The sequence below is a fragment of the Thunnus albacares genome, chromosome 21, assembly GCF_914725855.1.
Source record: "Thunnus albacares chromosome 21, fThuAlb1.1, whole genome shotgun sequence".
In the NCBI taxonomy this organism is placed as follows: domain Eukaryota; kingdom Metazoa; phylum Chordata; class Actinopteri; order Scombriformes; family Scombridae; genus Thunnus; species Thunnus albacares.
The window spans coordinates 10,977,651-11,005,517 of NC_058126.1; the positions used below are offsets into that span (position 1 = coordinate 10,977,651).

At 39.9% G+C, this 27,867-nt stretch overlaps 2 protein-coding genes across 3 annotated transcripts in view; both read left to right on the forward strand.

Annotated features, from left to right (window-relative positions):
- Positions 1-823: 823 nt before the first annotated feature.
- ncapg2 (non-SMC condensin II complex, subunit G2) lies at positions 824-11,283 on the forward strand. 2 transcript variants are annotated; one of them, XM_044340341.1, is made up of 27 exons: positions 824-932; positions 1,141-1,259; positions 2,311-2,490; positions 2,670-2,784; positions 2,872-3,029; positions 3,212-3,346; positions 3,473-3,567; positions 3,648-3,804; positions 3,896-3,988; positions 4,085-4,210; positions 4,367-4,546; positions 4,810-4,962; positions 5,251-5,473; positions 5,636-5,733; positions 5,893-6,066; positions 6,179-6,249; positions 6,397-6,550; positions 6,661-6,834; positions 7,803-7,919; positions 8,234-8,380; positions 9,418-9,517; positions 9,909-10,117; positions 10,270-10,404; positions 10,551-10,654; positions 10,798-10,898; positions 11,001-11,100; positions 11,221-11,283. In XM_044340341.1, exons 2-27 carry the CDS (start codon positions 1,182-1,184, stop codon positions 11,270-11,272), a joined length of 3,429 nt encoding a protein of 1,142 aa, XP_044196276.1. In that variant the 5' UTR covers positions 824-932; positions 1,141-1,181; the 3' UTR covers positions 11,273-11,283. The 2 variants fall into 2 exon arrangements, with proteins under 2 accessions (XP_044196276.1, XP_044196277.1); XM_044340342.1 differs by having other exon boundaries at positions 5,896-6,066.
- Positions 11,284-12,974: 1,691 nt separating this feature from the next.
- Positions 12,975-27,867, forward strand: part of ptprn2 (protein tyrosine phosphatase receptor type N2) — a 134,183-nt gene continuing 119,290 nt past the window's right edge. The window contains exon 1 of the mRNA XM_044340233.1: positions 12,975-13,303. Within this exon, the coding sequence (XP_044196168.1) occupies positions 13,219-13,303 (85 nt within the window). The 5' untranslated portion in view covers positions 12,975-13,218. The remainder of the gene's footprint in view (positions 13,304-27,867) is intronic.

Below are 27,867 nucleotides of genomic sequence, written 5' to 3' on the forward strand. Positions count from 1 at the left end.
CTGATTGAAACCTAGGTTTTCTTCACTGTAATCATTCCTCCTGTTCATACTGGCTGTTATAAGATCCCCTTCAAACGCACTTTCAATGTAAGTGATGGGGGCCAAAATCCACAGTCTGTCCACACAGTCATTCTGTGCAAAACTGCATTTAAAAGTTTATCTGAAGCTTATATGAGGCTTCAGCAGGCTGAGTTAGTCATATCAATTTGATAATCTTTAGCATCAAATTCTGTCTTTGTGTTTCTTCTCTGGTGGAAGTTTAGTAACAAAAAGAGGGACTTTGGCACTAAAAAGACTGTAACACTGAAATATATCTACTTGATTTGACTAATTTGGATGGCTGAAGCTTCATATTAGCTCCAGATAAACTTTTAAATACATTTTTGCACAGAAGGAGGCCCCCATCGCTGACATTGTAAGTTAACTATGGAGGGATCTTCTAATTGTCAGTATGAATAAGAGGAATGATTACAGCAAGAAAAAAATATTTCAATGTTCATTTGGGCGCCTGACTATTGTTTTAAGACAGACTTGAAAAATTGTGAACCTATCCTTTAACTTTGGATGAAAATATGATAATATAAAGTGTGGTTTTGTAGGCGGTGTGTGTGTGGTGAATAGCCATCCTCCAATGTGACCTTGCTGTATAATTTCACTGAATTATTTAACCGATAAGAGAGATTTCCTACAGTATAAATGAAATCACGTGTGCAACTGTAACCGCGGTACTAGCAGAGACACCACAGTGTCCATGATCTCTGCTGTGATTCGTCGCCATCAAGTGGCAGAAGATGAAAACTACAACTATACGTAAGCGTCAAAGTTGACGCATGACGTCATGACGCAGCTTATCCAAATTTGCGCGGGTTAACTGTTGTTATGGGTCTGCTGTCAGTCGGTTCTTACTAGATCGCGAAATTATCAATAAAAAGGTAAGAAAAGGAGCTATTGTTGCTTATTTTATAATTTCATGATTAGAAGTCATTATATTTATAGCGACAACCGACAGAGAAGGATTAACGTTTGTAAATAACACTTTTAACGCTAAGGACAAACTGGCTGCCATATTTGTTTTGGTCTCTTTACAGTAATTTTTTTGTCAGCTAGGCGCAAACTAAACTAAACTCAACACTATCGCAGGTTTTTCTGGAAATCATCACATCGCCTGGAAAACCGAAAACATGTCCAAGCGAGAGGTGTTTTTATCAGCCGCCTGTAAGGAAAATGTGGAGGACTTCCTTCGTTTCATCGAGCTTCATGTAAGTAACTTCTCACAACCTTAACCTACATCTAACGTTAACCAGGAAACCCTCACGTCCTTTAGAAATGAAGGTGCAGGATTAATCTAAGGTTTTTAATACATTTTTTTTTTTTTTATCTTAGAATCTTAGAATATGTTGTGGCTCTAAGTCATACAACATGTCTAAACCTTATGCAATGTCAGAGATTCAGTTAGTGGTTGTAAACTGCAGTACGAGTAAAATGTTGTATTTTAAGTGTAAAATATAGTCTTAAAAATGTTATTTGTTGTTCAAGATCATCCACAGTCACACAGTTGTAGGTTAAGTATGTTGTAAGATATGATAAACTAATCACCATCTGGCAACTATTGCTTTTATTATGCATTCGTATTAATCTGATTTGATGTTTTTCAGTGATTGATTGAGCTAGTTTGTAAAAACAAACACTAATGTCACCATATCCCTAAGTTATGTGTTTGATTTACTTACTCTGACAGAAAAACAAAACATTTAATGTATGAATTATGTAGGGCTGCAATTAATGATTACTTTCATTATCGAATAATCTTTAGATTATTTTTTTTGATTAATTAATTACTTGTTTGGACTGTAAGATATCAAAAAATGGTGAAAAATATCAATCATGTGTCTTGTTTTGTCCTGTCCAACAGTCCACAACCAAAAGATATTCAGTTTAATATCATAGCGGAATAAAGAAACCAGAAAATATTCACATTTAAGAAACTGGAACCAGATAATTTCAGCATTTTTTCTGAAAAAATTACTCAAAACAATTAATCGATTATGAAAATAGTTGCAGACTCATTTTTTGTCGATCAACTAATCATTGCAGGTCTAGAAATATAGAAGGACAAGCAACATTTTGCATTTGTAAAGTAGTTTATTCAATAATTAGCTTCATAAATGAAGCCAATACATTTTTGTTGACCATATACTACTAGAAATGCAAATTTCCTGTAGAGTCACACATTAAAGGTGATTTTGTAGCTGTCAGAAGTGGTGTGTGTGTGCAGTCTGTCTCAAATTCCTTCTATCACTTGCTGAGCAGAAGGACAAAACTGAGCCTTTCGATGTGGAGGAGGTGGTGCAGGAGATGCCCAGAGACCAGAGAGAGGCTCTGTGGGGGAAACTGTCCTCACTCCTTCAGGACGTCCTGCTCGAGTTACCTCCTGATCGCTGGGAGCAGGGCAGGGAGGAGGGCATGGAAGTGGAGTCAAACGCAGACCCTGTGAGTTGACCAGTCGTCATGTTCTTAATACTGCTATATTTATAAATGTAATGTTTAGACTATATACATGGGGAAAAAAACAGTCATTATAATTTGATAACCAAGTACTTTCAGATTTACGTTTGTTTTTGTGCTGTAGGATATTGATGTTATTGTAAACATACTCACTTTTCTTTCAGAAACATGTCATGGCTGTTGTGGACGGCGTCACACTAGTGGCTGCAATGTCTTTAAAGGTTCTACAAGACGGTGACTCCTACAAAGCCCTTCTGGAAATTGCCCATCAGCTTCATGGTAGGTGTACCCTACATTTCTTTCTCTTTGCTAAAATAATGTAAGTTTTAAAATGATGCCTGATCTCTCTTTGCATTTTTCCCTCAGACGTTCTGGTGTTGCTGCCCGTCTCAGAGGCTCCTCTGCACCACCATATTCAAGCACTCTGTGAGGCCTGGTGGAAAAAAGGCCTGAAGGAGAGAGAAAAGTTTGGTCGCTCTGCTTTCCTCATCTCTCTGCAGAAGAGCTTCATTTTGAAGAAACCAGTCAGTATATGAACTCAGTTATATGTCAAATCAATCAGTATTGAGCCTTTTGCTGTGATTATAAGGTTATGTTTTTATTGTTAAGCTCTGTTTTTATTTCTAGTGGTTTTGTTGCATTATTTTGCATAATTATATAACTGTAACACATGCTCATGATGTCTCTGTGTGGTGTATGTTGTCAGGGTGTTGAGATTCAAAGAGTTTGGGGTCTCCATGATGTGCTTTTGAGTCTGGATTACACATCAGAGGACAATAAGGAGATTATCGACTTGTTGCTTCAATGCTTTCACCGTCCCATCTACATTAGGAACGACGATGTGAGTAGAGTGATACCCGGAAACTGTGTGTGTGTGTTTGCATGAGTCAATGTCTCTGTTTTTTTGCACTTATTGTTGTGGCTTTGTCTTGGAGCTGTCAGCCTCATAATGTGCATATTGTTGCAGGGAAAGCGATTCCTGGTGTTTCTTTTCAGCTGGAATGTCAACTTCATCTGGGTTATTCATGGCACCATCAAAAATCAGCTGGAGTTCTTCAGCAAGTAAGAAGCCTTTTTCACTCTAATTAACATTAGTCACTTTTATTCCTCACGTTACTAAATATAAATTTGTTTTGTTAAAGGACCGCGACCGCTAGCATTTCAGAGATCTACTTCAGAGCATGGAAGAAGGCTAGCGGGGACTTCTTGGAGACGATCGAGAGCTCATGTATACAGGATTTTATGCAGAATGCGATCTTGCTCCATAGAGCATCTCCTGTCCACGCCAAAGTCAGACAGGTAGACTTATTATGTGTAGAGCTAACTGGCTTCAGCTGCCGAGTTTCTACAGGGTGTATTTATTCTCTGATCTCTTTACACTCACTTACAGATTGTGAGCTATTTCCACACAAGGAAGGGCTGCAACAGAGTGGACAAGATGCTCTATAACCTCTACAAGCCCATTCTCTGGAAAGCTCTGAGTGTACGCACACAGATTGAATTGATGGAATTTCATACTACAGTTGTATTTAAGTACTTTCTCTACATAATCTAATGTCTTCCTGCTTGATTTCCCCAGGCTCCTAACTTTGAAGTTCGTGCAAATGCCACTTTGATTTTCACAGAGGCCTTCCCCATCCATGACCCGGATCAAAACAACCAGAATATAGATGAGGCCATTCAAAAGCAGCTGGACAAAGCAATGGTGAGAACCATTCAGACCTTTCAATCAGTTTTTGTTTTGCGTTTGAGAAACTGAATGGCAACAATAATCTAAAATTATCCAGTATGTTATTATCTTTGGGCTTAATAATGGTACCAACGTGGGCCACAACTACAACCACCTGTCTGTCATCCTCAGGGCCTTCTTGATGACCCTCATCCCACTGTGCGCTCCAATGCTATCCTGGGGGTCTGTAAGATCCTGGCCAAGTGCTGGGAGCTCCTCCCTCCAACGGTCATCACAGACTTCATGAAGAAGCTGATGATGGAGCTAGCGGCTGACACCAGCTCCCCAGATGTCCGTTGCTCGGTCTTCAAGGTGGGAAATGCAGTTTCTCTCTTGTTCCTGGTGTATATTCTCTTGGAAAATGTCGCTATAGTAAGCCTTTGTTATCCAGGATGCACTGTGAGCTGCAAAATATGTTAAACAAACCGGCAGTATTACATAGGAATTAAATATATCACATTCTTGTCCAAATTAATGAGATTCTTGTCACTGCAGAGCGAATAAGCATCACTGGTGCTGTATTGGCAGTAGACAAGATATACGATGACTTGAAGTATGTGTAATATTTTTCTCAGTGTCTGACCATCGTCCTGGACAACGCTCTCAGCCATCCACTGTTGGAAAAACTCCTACCTACTCTGAAATACAGCCTTCATGACACCTCGGAGAAAGTCCGCACAGCTTTCCTTGATATGCTTATTAAAGTGAAAGCAGTTCGTGCTGCAAAGGTACGTGTAGGGTTTCTTTTCACCTTAAGCTTATTAATTAGTGCTGATTTTGTATATATGTTGTTTAAATGGTTTCCTGAATATTAGAAAGAAAATTTAGCGGATTAATGCACAAATTATTCAGTGACATACAGTATTTAGAAGGAAGTAGTAAAAAGATGCACTTTAGTGTCTGGTACAGATTCAGGTGTAATTCAACCAAATTACACTGAGACACGATCCAGTTACGAGATGTGATTTATAACCTTTTCTCCTCATCCTCCCGCCTCGTGAACCCCCACTCTCCAGTTTTGGGATGTTTGCAACATGGACCACCTGCTGGCTCGCCTGGCTATTGACTCCCAGTCAGTCTCCAAGCGCATCGTCGATCTGCTCTTCAAGTCCTTCCTTCCTGTCAACGAGTCAGAGAGGGAGTGGTGCTGTAGGTGCATCACCCTCATTCAGATGAACCCCATGGCTGCAAGAAAGTTCTACCAGTTCGCCTACAAACACATGGCCCCCACTAACATCAGTAAGTGCTTTGTAACCCTCATTAAGGACCAGCCAGAAATTAGCATAAATGAAAATGATTTAGCTCATTGCAATTGCACAAATGTTAACTTTAACTACCAATTTAATGTCCAGTGCTGTGTATAATTTAACAACTAAATATTGTTTTTCTCTTGTCTTCCAGTAAAGCTGATGTTGGCCATTCGGCGCGTTCTGAACAGCTGCATCCAGACTGACTGCGATCTGTCTGAGCTTAATGAAAGCAACAAGGAGAACAGCGCTGTAAGAGAAACATCCATAGCAGTTATTTCTCTCTTTCTCTTTCAATTTCTCTTTCATATTAATGAGATATTAAAGTATGTTGATAGTAAAGTGAATTAAGGTCTTATTGCGTATAGTTTGTCTGAGTTTATAGAGATCCAATGTAGAGTTTGATCTCAGCAGGCTGAACCTGTTCTGTTGGGGAAAGACATGGCTGTCATGTCGAGTCTGCTGGAGATCGTGGTCATCCTGTGGAGAAGTGTCGAGAAGGCCCTGAAACAAAACGAGGAGGCCCAGAAGTACACGATTGCCAAGTTTGGCAATGTTATGTCCAAATATTTCACCGCCTTTCAGGTACATCGACCTCCATGTGATGTGATGTTTGTATTTTTCTACTGACTTATTCTTTCATGAGTCAGTTTTGTCTGTTTTTTAACTGTAAAACCTTGTCGATTTGTTTTTGTAGGATGAGCGATGCACCGTTGCTCTCATACAGCTGGCCTCATTTATGCCCCCAAGTGCAGTTCCAACATTCAGGTGAGCAGTCATGCCTCATTTTTTGTCTTGCTATTTGCGTCCATCTGTCTTCATCTTATTTTGTTTTTCTTTTTTTTTTTTTGTAAACCTTTTACACCCATCCTACTTTTCTTTTTTACTGACTCTCTTGTCTAACCTGTTTCCCAGCTGTGGCGTCTTATCCAGGCTGAGGAAGATGGACTCAGGAGTGGTGCCAACACAATACAGCCAGCTGTTAGACTGCATGTGCAGCTGGGGCCAGGCCGCTAACATCCTCGAGCTCATCACTGACTGGCTCAACGAGGCCCTGCCAAAGCAAGGGGTCAGTCGGTGCAACCAAAAAAAACAAAAAACAACCTTGAGTCGGACATGAAAGGCTGAACATGTATCCAGCTGTGCCTCTTAATAAAGTCATCTTCCTGTCATCTTCAGGACAAGACTAAGACCAGTCGAAAGGTGCGTATCCAGGAGACGGCGGAGGCCAAACCAGACCTGGCGCTGGCTTACTTGGAGTACCTGTTCAGCAGCACATCATCGCGGGAGAAGGTACTGGCTCTCGGTCCGGGTCCACTGACGCAGCTTCATACAGTTCTAGGAAACTGGAAGGTATGTTGGATGTTAATTCATTTCAATAGAGCTGAGTCACAGTTTACATATCTTGCATATATTGGAAGTTCCTCTTTTTCTTTTACACACAAAACCAAAATGAGATAAAGAAATAATAACACAAACACCACAATTTAGGCAACTGTAGCTGCTGAAATATTATACATAATACAGCATTATATTAAGTTAAGACAGGGGCAAGCAGATCTGTACATTTATTATAAAATATCAGATAGTTACTTTATACAAAGTAAGGGGGACTGTAAAAAGGAACCACAATAAGTCACATTTCTGCACATCTATAGTATAAAAAGAGAAAGGAAGGTAAACATTAACTGTTATCAGTGTAATGGTGCAGTCTATAGCACACAGTATGTTTTGAAATATGATCAGCAGTTTTAGGTCAGTCTGAGAAAGAGTGAAATAACCAGATTATATTTAATGGTCTAAACTTAAAGTATCTCCATCCATTACTCGGAAAGTGTTTGTAGCCTTTTAAACAATCTTAAGAATTGTTCCCATTTTGAGAAGACTGACTTATTCTGTAATTGTATATTTAATCTTCCCCCATTTTAAGGAACAACGTGACCTCCTGCAACCAGGCTCTAGTTGTCAATTTAACATAATTTCTTGAGTGGGCGAGCAGTGATGTATGATATGTGATTGGTTGCTATTTGCGGCCAGCTTTTCTTTTAGAATGCCAAACAACACCACCAAAAGGGCAGAGTGACTGATTGATGTTGAGGACATCTGTACGTGATTTGAAAACTTTCATCCAAAAGCTTTGAAGCAGAAGATGTGACCAGAATCTGAGTCTCTTTTTTTAATAGAAACAAACACCCTGTCAGAGTCCGTGTATCACTGCTTGAATACATTTAGTATGTATACATACAGTAGATGAAACAGTATTTGAGAAAGTCCCTCTATGAGAAGTAACGTATGTTTTTGTGTGATATTTGTCTCAACAGTCGGTGCTGTATACTCATCTCAGCTCCGCCTCAGAAGATCCTAGAAGTCCCAGTGTGGAGGTCGCACTGAAAGCCTTCATGTATCACGGTCGCCTCGGTGCACACCTGCAACATAACGTGAGTCCATCTACATTTTTCTTATCTTTCCTTTATCTTTCCCTCTCATTTCACTGTTTTATCCAGGGCATGCCAGTGTTTTCAAGCAAGGCTTTGCTTTGTATTACAGATAAAGGTGTTCATATCTGTGAGCTACTGAGAGCAAAGACAGCCTTTATCTAGTTTTTGTTACCCATATTTTCAAAACGGCTCATGTTTTTAAGCTAGATACCCTCAGGTGACAAGACCGGGTGGGATATTTTGTTTTGTGTGTCCAAATTTAAACATTTTTCCTTCTTCAACCGCAAAAACAAAATTCCACCATCCGCTTCTAGTCGTCCGAAGGCCGCGACTACCTTCTCTCTCTGGAGCATGTGGCAGCGTGGGTAGCTGAGAGGGTGCTGCCCTTCCTGACAAAACGTACCGACGGAGACGCAGAGGATTCGGAGAAGTCGCCACCGCTGGCTGCGCAGATAACTGAGGTGAGATCTCCTACCTATGTAACACAGCCTACGTCTCATGAGCTCGCATCAACTTCCTCCGATTGAGCCCAACCAGATGAGCTTTGAATGAATTATATGTACATATTCCGCCTCAACAGATCACATTAAGTGAAGTGAAAACGGCCGGCTGGTTTCACAGTAAACACCAGCATCTCTTCTGGGCAAATAGAGAAAAATCTCTGTGTGGTCTCTTGTGATTTCAGTTCTAAATTGTAGGTGTTGCAGCTCTACATGAAAGTGCGTTTTTTTATGTTTTGATCGAGCACATGATGCTCTCAGCGTCGAAGCTTTTTGACGCCTGTTGATGCCAAACATAATAGCCGTTATCAGGCGAGGTGAGGTCTTTTTATGATGGGGGTTGTATTATGTTTTAGTGCATGTGCATTTCCTAAAATATTTTTGCTGTAAGATCAGTTATGCGTGTTGTAAAGTCAGTCCAAGCAAGATGATTTCTCTGCAGGCAAATCTAGACTTTTGACAAATTAAATTACATCTCCTTGTAAATAAATTGCCTGTTCAGATTTGTGTCTTGTACTTGCGAAAAGCTCATTTTCACCTTGATGCCGCCTGTACCGAAGCTATCAGTGAAAATACACAGTTCAGTTGTTATCCAGAACATTAAGTTTTGTGGAGAGTCCCGCTTTGCTTTCGGGACTTTCAGCTCTGCACGGTAAATTAACACTTCTCATAGATTGTTCGGCTCCAGGTCCGCACATGCCCCCCTCCCGCTCGTACCGCCACACTCAAATGGGCTTATTTCCTTATTTGTGCAATTACTCTCCAGCCTGTCACCACATGGCTGCTGCAAACAGATACTGAAAACACCCCCCTGTGTGTTTGTGTCAGTCCCTTTCCTCATCGTAGAAAGCTTTTACAGGATACCGGTTACTTAGAAACACTCAAATTATATGTATTTCCAATAAAACTGGGCATCACCACGATTTGTGCACACTCGTTGATTTTAATAAGTGTCTGAAACATTCTTTCTGCAATCTAACGGGGATGCATTTCACCAGAGCTTCCTGACAGTGTGCCGAGACGTTTTGCTCGTGGGTTTGGGCGACGAGACGTTTAAGGGTCAAATCCTCCACCTGTGCTCGCTCGTCCTCCTCTCAGGTGAGTGTTTCAAATAGGACTCGCATCTAACGGTTACTTTCATCACTGTTTTATCTGACAGTTATTTTTTCTCGATCAATTATTTTGTCTGGAAAATGTCAGTAAATATTGAAAAACTTCTTCAAATGTCTTTTTCTTTTTTGTTCGACTAACAGTCTACAACTCAAAGATATTCAGTTCAGTATCATGTATGAGTAAGAAAAGCATCAAATCAACTAAAACAATTATTTGATCGAAATAGTTTCTAATCGTCTGCTGTTAAGGGAGAGTATGCAATTTGAAATAACTCTCAGTTTTTAAGTGAATTTTACAGAAACACTCAAAATAGTCGTGTTGTATCATGTTACTTTATTTGAAGTGACGGCCTCACGGAGAGCGTTTTCCTTTGCAGAGGCAGGTTATCTGTGTATTCCTACACTCCTGCTGATTTTGAAGGAGGTGGCGGAGAGTTTTACACCCGACAACGACGACAACAAGCAGGCTGAGGAAGGTCAGGAGGATGCGACTGCTGTCATCCTGGGTGTGGTGGCCAACATCTTCCAGAAGATTATAGAGCTCTTAGCTCGCCGACTTAGGAAGGAACCAGAGGAGGGGAAACTGGTACGCAGACATTTTTTTTGTGGTGATATTTTTGTATTTATTCTATATAAACCTTTCTTTTTTTCTTACTTCCCTTTTAATAATTGAGTTTTTAGTTTGTATACTGGCTGTTTTCTTACCCTTTTTTTGTTTTCTTGTGTTATCTTCCTCAGCTGTGTCAGTCAGCTGTACCCGGCCTGACAGACTTCCTCCAAGTGGCACAAACCTGGAAAATAGCCCCCCTCAGCGGGGTCTTCTCCACCCTTTTCGCCATCATCGTCGTGGAGAAGAGACACGCGCTCCAGAAGGTGAGCTGGCAGAAGACGCGGCATTTGTCTTTTACCAATATCCCGCCATATCCCAGACATGATAAGAATTGATTGATTATATTTTTGAGCAAATTTGATTCAATTAAGGGGATGATGAATGCTGCTGTGCTCTGATGTTTTTAAAGATTACCCATCCTGAAGAGGTAATCACCCCGGAGTCAGTGGAGGACATGCCTCCTCTGTCCAGCGTCCTGCTGTCTGTCATCCTCAAATCACCTTCTGTTACCAGGTAAATCCCTCTAACAAGGACCAAAACCTAACATGCCGCCATCTTTTTAAACGGGTCGGCTTATTCACTTCCTCTCCTGTCCCCCTTAATTAACATTGAAGAGAAACACAGTTCTGAGGTCAGTTCTTGTTTGTTTCTTTCAGAGCGTTTTTGACAGAGGTCAGCTCATCTTTGGACTCCGAGGCCATCAGCAGTCTGACTGAACTGGCCGCCGTGCTGCACGTCTTGGCCGTCGTCCGACACAGTGAGTTTTCATCATCAGAGTTTTGAGTTACAGCAGACCCAGATAAACCTAAGATTAAGAAGGATTGCTGATAAAGACAACACTTTTTTTTTGCTCTGTTAGCGGGGCAGTCTAAAGCAGGCTTGAAGAGCGCAGCCGTATCTGTCCAGCAGCAGATTCACAAACACGCCGTCACAACAGTAGACAGCAGAGACATCCAGAGGTAGGTGGAGGGAAATGAGATGGCTGAGATTTTTTTTTTTTTTTTTTTTTCTCTCTTGAGATAATCTGTGGATAAATAAACTGTTAATTGTTAATTACTATTTTATCCTTTTCTCCGCAGGGTTGTTTATGAATCTTCTGTGAAGACTTTGAATGAAATTCTGGATTTATAAGTTTTCTTCTTTAAAAATAACGGGGCGATAGTGAAATATGATACATAGTGATATGTAATTTCTGCTCCACAGTGTATTTTATGAAGCAGAGGAAAGGAGGATAATATCTGCTCTTTGCATGACAGACTTTCAGTCGCTCCCTTACAGAAATTACACAATAAATATTTCTACTTAACTGACCGATTTTTAAAAAAATCTGGTTTGGATTAAAATCTAAATTGGAGGAAAAATTGCTGATCTGCTACCATGTATTCCCAGATTGGCTCCACTTTTCTGTGTTTATTTATTTCTCGATGGCACCCGTTACTCAATTCTTGTCTCACAGGCTTTGCTGAATGAGAGAGTGGAATTTGTCTTTAAAAGCTTGTTTCTTTTTAACACACTTTCATATAAAATGCATATATTTTTTCATGTTTCAGCATCTCTGTGTTTTTATATCTGTTGGTCTGTCAGCATGTGGTTGTAAGGTGCTAATAAGAATAAAACAAACTGTATCAATCAACATAAACGTGATCTTTATTTCTTCCTCAGATGGTTTTCTTGACTGTACAGCAGTATGCAAAATAATGACCCCGAACAAACAGGAAATAAATCATCCTCTCACTTCTCGTCATTCTTGAAGGGAATGCCGCCATTTTAAAGGTGCTGAAAACAAATGATCTCTGTCAGCATCTTAATAAACAACGGGGCCCATGTGACACATCATCTTCTGTCAGTTAGGACATTTTTGGGTATTTCACAGGAGAGATTTCTGTATTTTTGTTGTTTTCTCTGCTCTTCTCACTGTGATGTACTTCTGAGCATCAATCAGGATTTAGCAGTTTGAATGGAAATTATGACAATTTCCTATTATGTTTTTTGTTTGTTTGTTGTTTTATGGTGAAATGATAATAATTTTACCTCTACCTTTACAACAGTTATTTAGGGGAAGTGCCGTTGATAGAACTGCTAACAATTCATAACAACAAGACGCTGCTTTTCTGTAAAGGCTCACAGGCTGGAAACAACTGGTTTAATATAACAATGCTGTGTTTTATAATATTATTATATGGTTTTTTTGTTTGTTTTTTTAAATTTAAAATCTTAATCTGGAAAGCAATAAATATAAATAGATTTAGTGGGAAGCATAAAATGGAAATACAAATACCTCAAAATTGTACTTTAATGTATTTATTAGACAGAGACAACGCTCATTAGTCAACAGATAAAAAGAACTGTAAGTCTTTTTTCATCTTGTCCCTGGACACATATTAAAAGAGCCAAACTAAAATTAGACTAAAATAACATCTTGTATAATTCATGGTACACAACATAATGAATATACACAGACTAAAAACAATGTCACAACACAACACATATAACTAACAACAATACATTCAAGGTAACTTAAGAAAAAAAAACAGTTTTCTACTAGACCAGAAGTATTTTTAACCTTAATAATATAACTACATTTATTATAATGTAATTTTGCTGTGTTGTTTTGTCATGTGTCCCTCATAAATTAAATTTGGAAAAGGTGTATTTATCTTGCTGTATTATTTCTCAGTTTTCATGTTGTCTTCATGACTCCCGGGCAGCCATCATTCATCATCCATCCCTCCATCCATCCCTCCATCCATCCATCCAAGGCGCTGTTGCATGCTGCGCGCGTCCCTCCTCACCATGTGTGTTTGACGTCAGAAACTTAGGAGGGGCTCCTCGGTGAAGCTGGTTGCTGTTTGTGGTGCTGAAACAACGCCTGTGTTGTGTGCCGTTTAGCGCTATCTTTTTATATAAATATATATATATTTGCTGAGCTGCGTTTCTCCTCCTCTCCTCCTCGTCTCTCTTCGATTCAAACATGTCTCTTTAGTCCAGGTCTCGTGCGAGCAAGCTCACACCTGAGTTGACGTTAAACATGCTGTTTTAGCGGTAGGTGTGCGATGGATTAGTAGTTCTGTTTAGGTATGGATCCACTGTGGTGTCCCATCCTCTTCGCTGCTCTGGCTGTCAGCCTCTGCTCCTCACCTGCCGTCGCTGACAGAAAATTTGGTAAGCTTTTGTTACTATATTATTATTCTCAAAATATCTTCTGTTTTATTCGGATTAATGCTTTACGGACGGTCCGTGCACGGCGCTATAAAGCCACCGGACTGTCTCGGTTTGTATGGGTCGAATTAGTAAGATTTGCTCTGTTTGCAAAAGTTGAGAAAATGTCACTATTGACTCTGATATTGTAGCATTAGCAAATACATGCTGCCTCCTTTGCAATTTACAGAACTTATGTTTAATAGTTTGTTGTGACAGATTGATATCAAAACCTCCTAAATGAGATGTTACGTAATCTATCAGGCCCAATGGATAAAATGTTTACTGTAAGACTTGTTTGGCATGATATAGTTTTTTTTTTTTTTTGCTTCTGCAGCCAACAATACAGCCAAATTGACACAACTGTAATAATGCACTAAATTTCATTTTGGGTTTAATGGTTTCTGTGCTCATAAGAATTCCCCTTAAGGAGCATGCAATTTTAAATCCAGTTAAATATTTAATAATATCCTATGCCTCCTCAGGAAAAGGGCATCTTTCATATAGCCCTGTTTCATTTTGTATTTTCATTATCCTTGATTTGTTCCTCCAGCCATGTCTCAGACACTACACTGTAATTATCATGGCACGTGTCCAAAGTATGAAATATTATAGAAGCCATGAGGATGCTTGTGTCCCCTTTTTTTTTGTTGAAATAGAGAGGCAGATTGGAGGATGTTTAGACTCGTCTTACTGTTTCCTCACTTGCCGCCTTCTATTTACACCTCTAATCACACCTACTGATCCAGGATCAGCAGTCTTGAGCACATGACAGAATCAACTTTATCATATATAGCAAAGAGGCAAATATAGGTCTCAGGCTGGCACTCCTGCTAAGTGATGATTCATACAGGCATCGGAACTGCATCATATTCTGTATATTTAGAACAAGAGAGTGTCCATCCTTTTTTTAAAATCCTGTGTAATCTGCACGTAAACACCATCCAGCACACTCTTATTCTTTTATTAGACATTTAATCTTTGCAGTTGCAGGCTATTAGATTGGCAAAAAATAATACAGGAACCTCAGAACTTGCCGTTTTGCTTTATGGGGTTTTTTTCCCCCCTCCCTGCAAGTTGGCTAATTTATGCAAAGAATACTTGTGAATGAGTCAGTGCTTATCGGCCGAGTGCGTTTCTCTCGTTGAATTCTGAGTATGTTTTTCTCTGTGTGTGTGTGGAAGAGGTCTCCATTGTCAGAGTGTGGCTGGGAGTTAGAGATGGTTATTGTTTTTAATGAGTCCCACTGCGCATTACGCTGTGTCATTGGCAAGCTTTGGATCAGGGTGACGTAGCTGCCTATATCTACATATATATATATATACACATACAGCATGATAAACTGTGCATATATATATGTGTGTGTGTGTGTGTGGATGGGTGGGTGTGTTTGTGTGGGAGAGACAGAAAGAGTACGTGCTGCGTGTGGGTGGGTGTGTGCGTCCTCCTCGTCTGAGAGCACATGAAAGCCTAGACGGGAGGAAAAATAAGTCTGCGGCTACACACGCTGATTATGAAATTAAGTGCTGTAAAATTTAACGAGTGGTGCGCATTTGGTCCTGGTGCATGAGACTAAAAACATGAACTTTTCAAATTCATATGAAGTAGTGTCAACTCTTTAGAAATTTTTGAAGCACTTAATACCCAAACCCATTATGACTTCACAGAATTTGACTTTTTAATGCATGAGCTTTTGGAAGTGTGAAAGCAGAAATAAAGATAACTTAAAGATTACTTATATGAGAGAAGCTCTGCTGTAGTGTAATTTACATCTGCCTCACATAGGTTTAGATTCACCCAAGCCCTTAAAGGATGAGCTAAACAGCAATAAAATACTAAGACATGCTGTTCAGTCACCTTGATCCCATCGTGACGTCCGAGCGGTCTCCTCCAGGATGAGGCTCTGGTCTTCCAGAGAACAGCCAGAGGTCACGGACTGGTTAACATAATGTACTTTTCCTGTGCTTCCCCCCATTGAGGTGACTCGCTAATCAGCCTTGAGTCCGCTGCCTTCAAGCAGTTCAAAAGCATCCCTGAGAATTAACCCAAGATTGTTATCGCTACCAGTGGGAGGCTTTTGACAAACTTTACAACACTGTTATGCATTAATTATATCATAAACGACACCTTGGAAGGCTGTACGACTTATAAAAGAGAAACAAGGTGGAGTTTTATCGAGGATTGGCATCTTTTTATCCAACTTAGATTCAATTAATTTTTACTATAAGAGTGCAGAAAGGTCTATTCCTTGTTTACAATAAGTTAAGAACAGCTTTATTTGAATAATGAGTTCACTGACTACTATGAAAAGTCCTGCCGGCGGAAAATTTACAGAAATTGATTGTGTTGCCTCACAATCAGCTAAGGTGTTGCTACTGTACAAGGCCTCTTGTTGAAATTCTGCTCAGCATCTTTTCTTCTGTTCGCAGTGGTTTGCCAGTGTCCTGCATCCCAATAACAACCACTGAAAATCCCATATTAACTAGACAGCCGTTCTGCAGCTGCAAGGTCATGTTTTGTTAGCTTAATAAATGTACTCTCAGCATGTTTTTTTTTTAAACAGATACTGAATCGAGTAAATAGAGAAATATTAAATCCAATGAAAAATAAACTATGAGCATTTGGAATTGAATGAAAGGCAAATATACACCGAGGTGTCAGCCCTACTTTAATGATGCTTTCAGATATCTAGCAGGAACGCTGAGATCATACTGAGTGGGGAGTTTAACATTTCACAAAAGTGAGAAAGCATGAAAAAAAAAAATCACACCTTTATCACACCTTATCAGTTGTGTCTAACACTAATGCCTCATGTTGTATTTGCAGCAAACTTTCAGGGATAAACCCATTTTACAGAGCCAACTATCCTTAATATCCAAGTAAAGGAGTGTTACAGTATGTTTTGATGGACTGTAGATATGAGTCAGTCTTATCTCCAGCTTGTACATGTAGACTTTCTCCTTTGAGGCTGCGCTGCTGGGTCTTTTCATTACGGCTGGCTATCAGCAGCCATCGCCTAATATACCCAGACAAGTTAGATTTGATTCATAAGCTGCTGAGCTCTATCTACTTCGCCACGGGCCTCTGTCAACCCGTAGATATCAGGACTGAGTGGTGATATCAAATATCTTATAGTGGTTGTAAATCATGTGGGAGGATTGAAATGTGCTGCGATATTTACTACATTGTGGATGAGTATGGTATATATCCATGTGAGGCCGTGTATCTTGCTTCATAGGAGGTGGTTTGTTTTCATCCTATATGTTTGTGTTGTCTTATTATTTCCTGAGTTGCTAGGACACTCCCTGGATTTCTCGAGGGACCAGTTAATTTCAATGTGGTTTATCCTGGGAGCAAGCAGAAAATGTTACACTGAGCATTTTAAACCATTTCAAATAAAATAAAGAACATTTTTTGTGAAATGAAGGAAATAAAATAGGTAACTATAACTCTACTTCAAATCCAAGTTAAATAAATAATGAATAAGTCTCACATTTAGGCTTTTGGTGCCATAACAGTATAAGTATGGAGAATACGACAGCTAATGGTTCTGTGAGGCTGTACCATTGACTGTATATAAAGATGGACGTCATGACAGTTCCCCAAAAATGAAGCTGAAACACCTCGATAGCCCCCTGGTGGCTGGCTGCTATATAGGTCATAAGTCCCGCCCCCTCCATGTTAGCGTATGGGACATACAGTACATGTCAAATAAATTTTTCTCAAAGATTTCATTTTAGGTAGTTCAGTTCTCATTTTTCTGATAAGTTTGTCTTTAATTAGCCTAATTATTTGATGATATAAAAAGGCAGTGTGATGTCATGATTGACAGCTGCTCTCAAACCTCTGTCAAGTGGTGGGACGGCTGAGGGGGGCACGTCCCACTGGCCTTCATCCCACCACCCGACTCTACTGCACAGACCTTGACTCCAAATGATGTCACACAAGCAAGATGGCAGCTTGCTGAAACAGGATATTTCGGCTTCACTTTTACATAGCGGCAGAAAATGGAGACATGTCGTCTGAATTTATATACGTGTACTTACAGGCACTTTCATACTAAAGTGCTTTGAGGTAAATGCTAATGTAGGCATGCTGAATGCTCACAGTGACAATGCCAACATGCTGTTGTTTAATATTTATATTGTTTACCTTGTTAATTATACTGGTTTGTGTGTTAGCATGCTAACATTTGATAATCAGCACTAATCACAAAGTACAGCTCAGACAAATGGGAATGTCATTACTGTACTTTTCCTATTTGGGTATAAAGGAATGAATTGGAACAGGTTTAAATTTTAACCAGAAACCTGCTTTAACTGATTTTTAGGCCGTTTGGGGGAAGTGGAAACAAGTTGTGAACACAACACTGATATACACCGTTATCACCTTTTAAGTTGATATGTTTAACTTGTTGGCAAACAGTTGCTTATTTCCACATCCAGCAGTTACGGAGCAACATTATCATTCATTTGGAGTTATGTTTCTGTCCATCTGGTGAACGTAAGTCCAATATTCACTCTCTTTTAGCTCTGGTTTTGATCTATCAACTCCTGAGAGAAATTTCTGGCTCTTTAGCTACTAAATGCTCCATTATGTTCACCAGCTAGTTATCAGCTGTTTCTGTTTGCCGTTTGGTGCTGAGCAGGTAGTGTTCAATGGGTTTTTAGAGCTTTTTCTCTGAAAACAGCTGCCTGCTTCAGTCGGAAACAACGCTGCGAGAGCAGTGAGAGTGAACCAAAACAGTAAATTTGCAGGTGGACAGCTAAACAAAGAGCTGAAACTCGCTATAAAGCTCCATAAAGCCGAGAGGAGCTGCAGAGACGGGTGATAATTCTCTGTAGGTTCTTCAGTATGAGTGACATCATCTGATACAGGGATCACCAAACTTATTACAGTTCATCCAGAGGGGGAGATCAATGTCTGTACAAAGTTTCATGGCAATTCATCCAAAAGTTTTTGAGACTTGTAACTGAAAAACAAAACAATCAACCTCATGGTGGTGCTAGAGGAAAAGTCAGGGGATCACCAAAGTCAGATTCATCTTATGGGGACCATGAATATTTGTACATAATTTCATGGCAAACCATCCAATAGTTGTTGAGATATTTATGTCTGAATCAAAGCTGTGTGTGCTGAATGACCAACACACCAACATTGCTGCAAGCGTGGCTAAAAACCTTTAATCAACTGTCTGAACACATAATACGTCCATGTAGACATCATATCAATACGCTTTCATCATCAAAACTGGCACCACGCTCCTCACAAAGGCTCATATTAGATTTTAAAAGCAAAAGTTTTTTTTTTTTTGAATAATGAAAACTCCATTTCCAAAACGCTGCCTGAATGCCCCTTGAAACCAAATCATAATTAAAATAAAAATTGAACCAAGGATAAAAACTAATGGGATTGCCAAAACTAATATAACAGTGCATCGGTGTGTCTCACACTATCAGTAAAGGTTTCTGATCTCTTAGGATGTCTGAGTCATCTGGTCTGAACTGGTAAAGGGTCAGCTCCAGTTCAGACTTTATTGACACTTTGGATATGGAGCCTTTTTAGAATTCACTAAAGGCTTTGACTCATCCAATAAATGTCGAACTATTTATTGGATGAGATTTTTATTGTAGCCTACAATACATCCCTTCTTTTGTGCACATGGCTGTGCAGGATGGTTAAATGAACATTTGGTGTGTTATTTGGAGAGCCTGTTTTTTCTAAATTAATAATCTCAACAGCTGCAGCTTTCAATATGAGTGTAATTGATGTAATGTTAAGATTTTCTGCTATCATCTGTTATTGAATGTAATGTATGCCTGTTGATTCAATATGAGAGTAATTGATCTAACATTAGGATTGTCTGCTATCATCTGTTGTTGAATGTAATATTCGCCTATTGATTCTAGCTAATAAACGGCACGCGCTTATTATAAACGACCTCTTCTCAGCTGCACCGATCCAACATACAGCTGCTTAAGTCTTGTTTTTAGGGGTTCAGGAAGTCAAACTGTTAAGCCATTCATTTCAGATTTCTCTGGAAACATGGGTATTCTTTTATTTTTTAGTTAATTTCTAAGTTGCTGCCTTCAAAGTGTAAGCACCGAATTTCAGAAAAACAACACAAAGCAGGCTGTATATTCCTGGCTTGGGATGTAGCCGCGGCTGGTGTGATAACAGACGAAGTGCGATGTTTCTTTGACTCAACAGATGCTCGGAGGAGTGTGTTGGCTTTGAGTGGTTATTGAGACGAGGGAGTGGGAGCAAAGCGGCTGGCTGCGCGTCTGTGTCTTTTCCCCGAGAAATGTCAGCGGCTCTTGAGAGGAAGGAAGTCAGAATTGTGTCAAACAGACGTGTCGAGGCAATCCATCTTGTTATTCTCTTTCCTGTTTCTGTTCAGGGCGAAGCCAGAAGATATTCTAGGTCAAGGAGGAAGTGTGCCACCAGAGAGGCAAGGAAGGTTATGTTACATTTTTTTCTGGGGAGGACTGCTCTTCTTTTACACTCTAAAATTAAATTACATTTCAATAAAAGCTTTTCACTCTTTTGAGACTTGTCGGGTGTTAAAATACATCATATTCACACTACTATGTTGGCAAAACAGTTTCCCCACTTGCATATCTTTGTTTATGCCTCCGAGGAGAAAGTGCAAAGAGCGTCCTTCTTATTGTACTTTCTCACCTTGCAATATACCTGATCTCCTGAGTCTTGTGACACGGAGAGTGTGAAAACATCCTCAGGTATTAAAAGGAGTATTGGATGGCTCTGTTATACCTTTTCCCAAGTATTTCATTCGGTTCAAATTAAATGGTGTCGGCAAAGGGGTCAGTCTGAAGGTCACCTCTGTTTTGCAGAGCAAGATTTATAATGAGGACAATAACACGGTAATGAGGATTCTGAAGGCAGCAAGTTGAGCAGAGGAATAAATCTATAGTATCTCAGCTGTGATTAAAGCAGTAATGTGTCTGCTTCGTCTTAGGGTGATACTGATTAATACTCCAGACCATTTCTCAGTGCAGCAGGGAAACCAAGGCAAGGCAAGGGAGAGACATTTCTAGTTGCAGTTGCAAACCTAAAGGGGGTATATTGTGACAAATTGGCATGACTGTTGCTTTTTGTGGAGTACATTAGTGACATTTTTCCACCAAATTTGGCTGTAATCCATCAATATTTATATGGTGTGCTGCTTCACTCCCACCTCTAATGAAACAGGATGTCTGCAGCATTATTGTATGACAATACTGCCGGACTCTGCCCCGTCCTTTATTTTTTTCCTGCTGTAACATTATACTGGGGAAGAGCTCAGAACGACTTGTTCAAATGATGCAATTTCATCAAATTTAGTGAATCATTCTCCATCCACCTTAGAAGTCGGTGAATTTGTGCCAGAAATGCCTTCTCCAAACCACCGAGGAGTGCCAGCTTTATGCTTTAATGAACCTTTAAAGCTGCACTAATCAATATTTTGGATCAAATGACCATGTGTACTATGTGAAAGGTTTTGCTCATAGTGACAAACCATAAGATAATTATCACCCAACTCTGTAGTTCAGGTCCCCTCAGCTCTTTGGAGCTTTTTAGCGTCTCTCAGCTCATTATTTTGGTTTTCCTGCCCAGAACTCTACTGTTTTGATTTAGTCTCACTGCTCTTATCAACCTCATTTGAGCAGAAAAGCTCTCATAAACCCACTGTATGCTACCTGCCCCGCAGCAAACTGCAGACACACAGTTAGTGACGGTAGCTGGTGAACACAAAGGAGCATTTAGCAGTTTCACAGACAGATACGTCCCTTGGGAGTTGGTGGAGAACAACATTAAGCTAAAAGGAGAGCAAATTTTATATTAAGCCGGTGGCCAGAAACATGAATTCAGGTTAATGCTAATTTTGCTCTGTGTCTGCGTAAACAGGCAACATATTCACCATGTTAAATTTATAAGATATATATGTTGATGCTGTATTTTCAGCTTGTTTTACTGCCCTCATGTGACCACAAAGCTCAACTAATGCAGGTTTCTATAACTGTAAAATCCATCCCAAGACTACACAAATTTAATTTTCTATAATGCCTCCTTTTTAAGATATGTTTGGTACTGTACCTACTTTTCAGTTTTCCCAAATATACAGTAGGTTGCACTTTTTTTTTGCACATTTGAATACCCTAATGCTTACAGTCAGTGCTGATAATCAGCTTACCACTGGGTGATTACCATATGTCAGAAAAATAGTTCACTCAGGGAAGACACAAGTTAGCATGAATGCAGAAGCTTTATTTAATGGACATGTTGACCCCATTGATTAGATGGGTGTGGAGTCCTATAAATAGCAGCAAATCGGAGATCCCCCCTCAAGGGAGCAGAGACCACATGACCACATGTAAGGTGGTTTAGATATTCTTGAGCTAAGATGATCATTGGATGATAGGAAAGCCTTCGCACAGAAACACATGAAATGATTGGATAATATTTGAAAGTTGGAGCTCAAGTTGATGATGAAATATGCTGACAGTTGTCTTCCTGTTTGAACACTAAGAAAGAAAAATTCTCAGTAGAGTGAAAAGACATGCAGTTATATAGATTTTAAAAAAGAATGAAGGCAGGATTGGGTTTAGGTTCAACAATTGTGCCAGTTTATGTTTGGACAGATTTAATCAGCCGAAAGGAAGGTCTTTATACATGCAATTGTGGATGACTTTATTGGTAAGAATCCCCCATTAATCTCATTCAGTGTGGACTCAGTCATATAAAAAATATACCTCATGAAAACAAGTGTGATTTGATCCTAAAGATTTGTGTTTTCTCCTTCACTGACTGAAGCCACAAAAATTGCCCTTCCCTTAGTGATGAGAAGTTTTCTGAGTGGGTGGAAATGTGGATGCAATTCTGTGCTTAAGTGGATACCAAAATTGCCCTCTGATCTGCGTTAAAGGGGACGTATCATGAACATTTCCAGGTCTATATTTATATTCTGGGGCTCTACTGGAATATCTTTGCATGATTTACTGTTGAACAAACTCCTTATTTATCTTATACTGGCTGTTTATGCAGCCCCTCAGTTCAGCCTCTGTCTGAAACAGGCCGTTTTAGCTCTCGTCTCTTTAAGGCCCCCCCTCTCCTGATGAGCCCACTCTGTTTTGATTGGTCAGCGTCCGGTAGTAGTAGGATTGAAATGTTCAAGCCCAAATCCTATATGAAATAATGGGAGTGGACAACATGGATAACCCATGGAACAACCTTAGCAACAACCTTAGAAACAAAGGCTACTGAAACGGACGGCCACTTGTGTTTATGCGCAAACAATCTGACATCATCACGAGGAGAAAGTAGAGGTAACATCGCAAATGCCTTCAGAGGAGGCTGAAGCCCTGGCTGTTGACTTTCTGGGAGCATTTTTACATACACTCACCTCAAACTTTGACCATGTTTAACATAGACATCGGACATCATAACAGTATAAAAATGACAGAAAGTCACAAAAAGCATGATATGTCCCCTTTAATACAACTAAAGGTGTGCTACTCACAGGTGGTGCAGCTGAGAAGTTTCATTTGGAGCTATGAAATTACCAAACAAGCACAAAGATGACATAAGCCTAATAAAAATGGCATTGCACCTTCATTTTCATGCCAATTGGCTTTGTTTCTGCAGGAAATTAGCAGAAGACTGTAGTGCTGTGATGACCTGCGCTTCAAATGGGCAAGGTCCAACTGGCACCTATAAGAATTAAACCTTTACTTCATCTGGATGACTAGAGATTTCCCTTGAGGCCAGGTTGTGTTAGTTCACTTTGAGCTCCTCAGTACATGAGATGGACGCTTAGTTGTTTGACTTGCTCCGGTTCTGCACTTCAACACCCAATCACACCTCAGAAGAAGGGAGAAAATCAAATGTCTGAATCATTCAGTGCAGGTCAGGGAAAAAGGTCAAGCTGGCCTATTTCTGGGTCCTCCATTGCCGCAGTGATGCTGCCATCTTTAATTCATGGCCGTTGTCTGGGCTGTCGCCTGGAGCTGGCAGCTGAGTGACTGAGAGTGACCTGCCTGTCTGGGAATTTGAGAGAAATTCTCTGGAAAGTCAGTGAGAAATGTGTTTTGTTACACTCTTCTGGATGTCAGGTGGTCTCACGTCAGGTTCCCTCTTCAATCAAAGTGACCTCCAAGCCCCCTAACTCCCTGCTCCTACCTCCTACTAATTATTCATGTCCTTGAATAGATTTATTCTCTGATGTGAAAGGGACATAAAGAAGCATCATGGTATTTTTGTAAACGGACTCTATAGCGTCTTTCTACCTTAACAGTCAAAGCATTTTACAATTTTTGCCTCTCATTCACACACATACTCACACACCGATTACCGATCTGACCATCAGGAGAAACCTGGGGTTCAGTGTTGTGCTCAAGGACACTTTGACACATGGACAGAAAGAGCGGGGGGGTCGAACCTCCAACCCTGCGGTTAGTGGACGACCCGCTCTACCTCCTGAGCTACAGCCTCCCCTTGTGCCCCCTTGTGGTGTGAAAATAAATTGTTCACAGTGTGAGTCACCACAGTAAAATAGATGCCCAGAATGTCATAGTATGATTCAAACAACTGTTATAACACAGTCTTCAGTCATTTAAAGTATGAAAATGTTGCAGATAATGATAACTTACCACAGCTGAATTGCTGACATGTGACATGCAGCCTCTGACAAGAACAGACCTTCCAGAGAAAAGCTTGGAGCCATTTTTAATTTTAGCAGGAGAGCGCCTTAATGACACAAGCTGTTTAAATCTGCGGACATGGTGTCAAGCTGATGCTAATTTGCTTGCAGGTGATGTTCTACTGTGCTGTCCCCGCTCCAGCCAACACTCTCTTTTCAGTTCACTTGCACTTTTATTGCAGCTGTCGCCCGCTGCACTGTTCTAAAATGGCTTTTTTGGCTGACAGTATAGGTGTTCGTGTGTGCGTGCATGAGTAAAAATGAGTCAGGTGTCCTTGGTCAAAGCCTGTAATTATAATAAAAGATATGTTGGTGGCCCCAGAGAGTGAATGAAATATGTCCTAAACTGCAGCAGGCTCGGAGAGTGGCTGTCCTCGCTGCCAGGCTCCCAGCGTCCTCCTTGGCCCCTCAGACATCACAGATGGTATCCCGGCACCGGCCAACCACCTGTGAGGGAAAGTGAACGATCAAGTCGGTGACTTCTTGTTCAGCCTTGGGCTTTGCCTCATTGGGACACATTTAATGTTCCCGGCAAGGTCAGCTCAGCCACGGCCAAACGTTTGAGACGCAGTTTATCCACACCTGCTCTGATATCTGTAATGAATGTTTTATTTGAATGCACTTAATGACACAGATGAAGATTAGTTTGGAGATTAATTTGATTATATTATTTTCTAATGAGAAACTCTCAGTCATTCTTATGTAATTGCTTTTCCCTTAAATGACCTTAAACGAGCATTTCCCTTTAAACACGCTCCTCTGATTTCATGCCCCCGAGGGGAGACACCCATGCTGTTATGTCCCTGATACGCTGCGTAGCTGAGATATTAGCTGAAGGTGAACTGTTGTTGTGTTTGTGTGTTGCTCCCTGCTTACCTATAAAGAAGAGGCACTCGATGCCTTCGGTAGCAGTTAGTTTAATAAGGCAGGCAGGGGGCATCATGGGAAAGTGTCTCTCTGCTACACAGAAGCCGAGGCCACAGATAATTCCCTTTTCTGTATGCTAACATCAGATCGTGGAGGAGCTTTTATACAAAACCTATTACATATTGCATGTAATATCAGTAGGATTGCAGGTCTTCCTTACCTTCAATTTCACAACCTCCTCAGAATACAGGCCTACCAGCTATCAGTATATCATGTTAAAGAACTGTGAGCTGACATTTACTGTAGTAAATGGTAAATTGACTGCATTTATATAGTGCCTTTCTAGTCTTCCGACCACTTAAAGTGCTTTACAATACATGTCAACATTCACACACACATTCATACGCTGATGGCAAATGCTGCCATGCAAAGTGCCGACCTGCTCATCACGATCAAATCTAATGCACATTCACACATCGGGAGCAATTTGGGGTTCAGTATCTTGCCCAAGGACACTTTGACATGCAGACTGGGGGGGATCAAACCGCCGATCTTCCGACTAGTGGACGACCCGCTGTACCTCCTGAGCCACAGCTGCCTCATAGTAGTTGTAAATTAGGTCACACAGTGTCTATTTTGGGAGGGGAAGCTTCTGCACATTTAGAGCGCCTGCAGTTCTCTCCTATCTGGTGCTTCTGCTAATAATTATTTTCATTATTGATTCACGCTGCAGTTATTTTTAGGATTGATTAATTGTTTACATATTGAAAGATCACAATTTCCCTGAACTCAATGTGACATGTAGAAATCTGAAAGATCCAAAAATATTCAATTTACAATGATATGAATCCAAAAAAAGCAGCATATCCTCACATTTGAGAACCTGGAAACTCTTATGAAGATTGTTGTCAATAAACCAGTTAATCAACTTTTAATATTAGCACTAACAGGCAACTATAATACTACTATAATCAAATAATCATTCTAGTCATTTTTTAAGCAAAAAATTTGATGGTGGCAGCTTCTTGAATGTGAGGATTTGAGGCTTTTCTGTGTCATACATGATAGTAAACTGAATATCTTTGGTTTTTGGACTGTTGATCAGATAAAACAAGACATTTTAAGACGTCAACATGAGCACTAAGACATTATAAGGGGTATTTTTAACTATTTTATAGACAACACGATTTATCGATAAAATTATCTGCAGATTAATCGATAATGAAAATAATAGTTGCAGCCCTATAGTACAAGTACTAGTACATTAAATCTATGATTGGGTAACACTTAGCTTAAAATGTAGCATGTATATGTACAGCACTATATAGCTTAAACATTAAAAATAGTTTATAACATATTATAATGTAGTTGTGTGCTGAAGTAGGGACATTTTTAACTGTTTATTAATATACAGTATTTGTCAACAGATATAATTTCTCCTATGACGACATATTTTATATGATTACAACAGTTTTTTTTTAAACTTTATTGTCATGTGTTGTCATTATATTGTGTTAAAACCACTAATTAAAGAAAGAAAGATCACATTAAACAGTTTGAGGTTTGAGAATAAGTTACATCATCAGAAAATAAAAGCACACTGACATCATCTCTGTCAATCCCCTGACTCCCACCGTGGCTGCATTTACTCGACTTGACTTACAGTCAGTTTCCAATTGATGAGCTACTGTGACTGATCTGTGATGAGGTTGATATGGCAACGGAGCATCATCACTCAATAGCGAGCGTAGCGCTTTTTTGGAAAGGTCATTTTGTTTGGGAAATTATCTTGTACAGAGTAACAAGAGACAATGTGGCCAGTTTTTGTCAGGATATTTCATTAAGATATAGCCAAGACACCTTTTTTTTCCACCTGCTTTCTTCCTCATCCACGAGTCGCATCCTGTTTTTTTTTTTTTTTTCCGCCTGAGGTTATCAGCAGCATCCACTGTGATTGCATTTTAATTAAAAGGCACCATTTTAATCATCTCTGGCATGGTGTCGGAGAAAGGGGGTGCGGCGTTATCAGTCGAATGTCCCTGCCTATCACACACACGCACACGCAGACACAAACGCAACGTCTGACAAACCATGCTCGGCTGGATGCTTCATTAAATGGAAGGTTGTAATTAATATTGAGAGCTGACAAGGCCTCCCAGAGAACCCAATGAATTAAGCAGGGAAGTGATGAGGAGGTAAAGTTGAATGGACTGACACTAATTGCACAGCGGTGAGATGCATGGTCAAGAGGGATTGCGTGGCTCCTCCATCTCCAAGTGACTGCTCTGTATAAGTTTGGTCTCGGATACTTTTGCATCCCTCTTAAGGCTAAATCTAAATTCTTGGTAAAATGTAAGCACAAAGGGAAAATCGAACACACTTAACAGTTCTGGGACTCAGAGACAGTAAAGGGACTGTTAGTAACTAGAGCTGAGACACTTTGTAGATTAATCAATTGAGTGAACATGAACTAGCGCCAAGTTTGATAATGAATTTATCATTTCTTCCCTTTTTTTTTAAAGCAAAAATGTTCAAAATTATCTGGTTCCAGATGTATTTTCTGCCTTATATGAAATTTGGTACCTTTGTGATATGAAATGGACAAAATAAGTAATTTGTTTATGAAAATCTCGCCTCTGGGAAATTGTTTTGGGCGTTTGTCACTATTTTCAGACATTTCATAGACCAAAATCAATTAATCGAGAAAATAAGTTGAAATTCAATTAAAATTATTATTAGTTGCAGCCCTGTTATTACCATTTCTCTTTGGAAAGTCAAACGTGTCTATCAAAAGTAAGATTGGCCCCATCATGTATTTTTTTTTCCCATACTAATTACCTGCAAATAACAAAGTCTCTATTTATTTTTTTTATTGTATCTTTGTTTATTGTTTCTATTGAATACAGCTGCATAGTCCATACGTAGACTACAGTAAGCATACAAAGACTTTTTGGGCCACTCT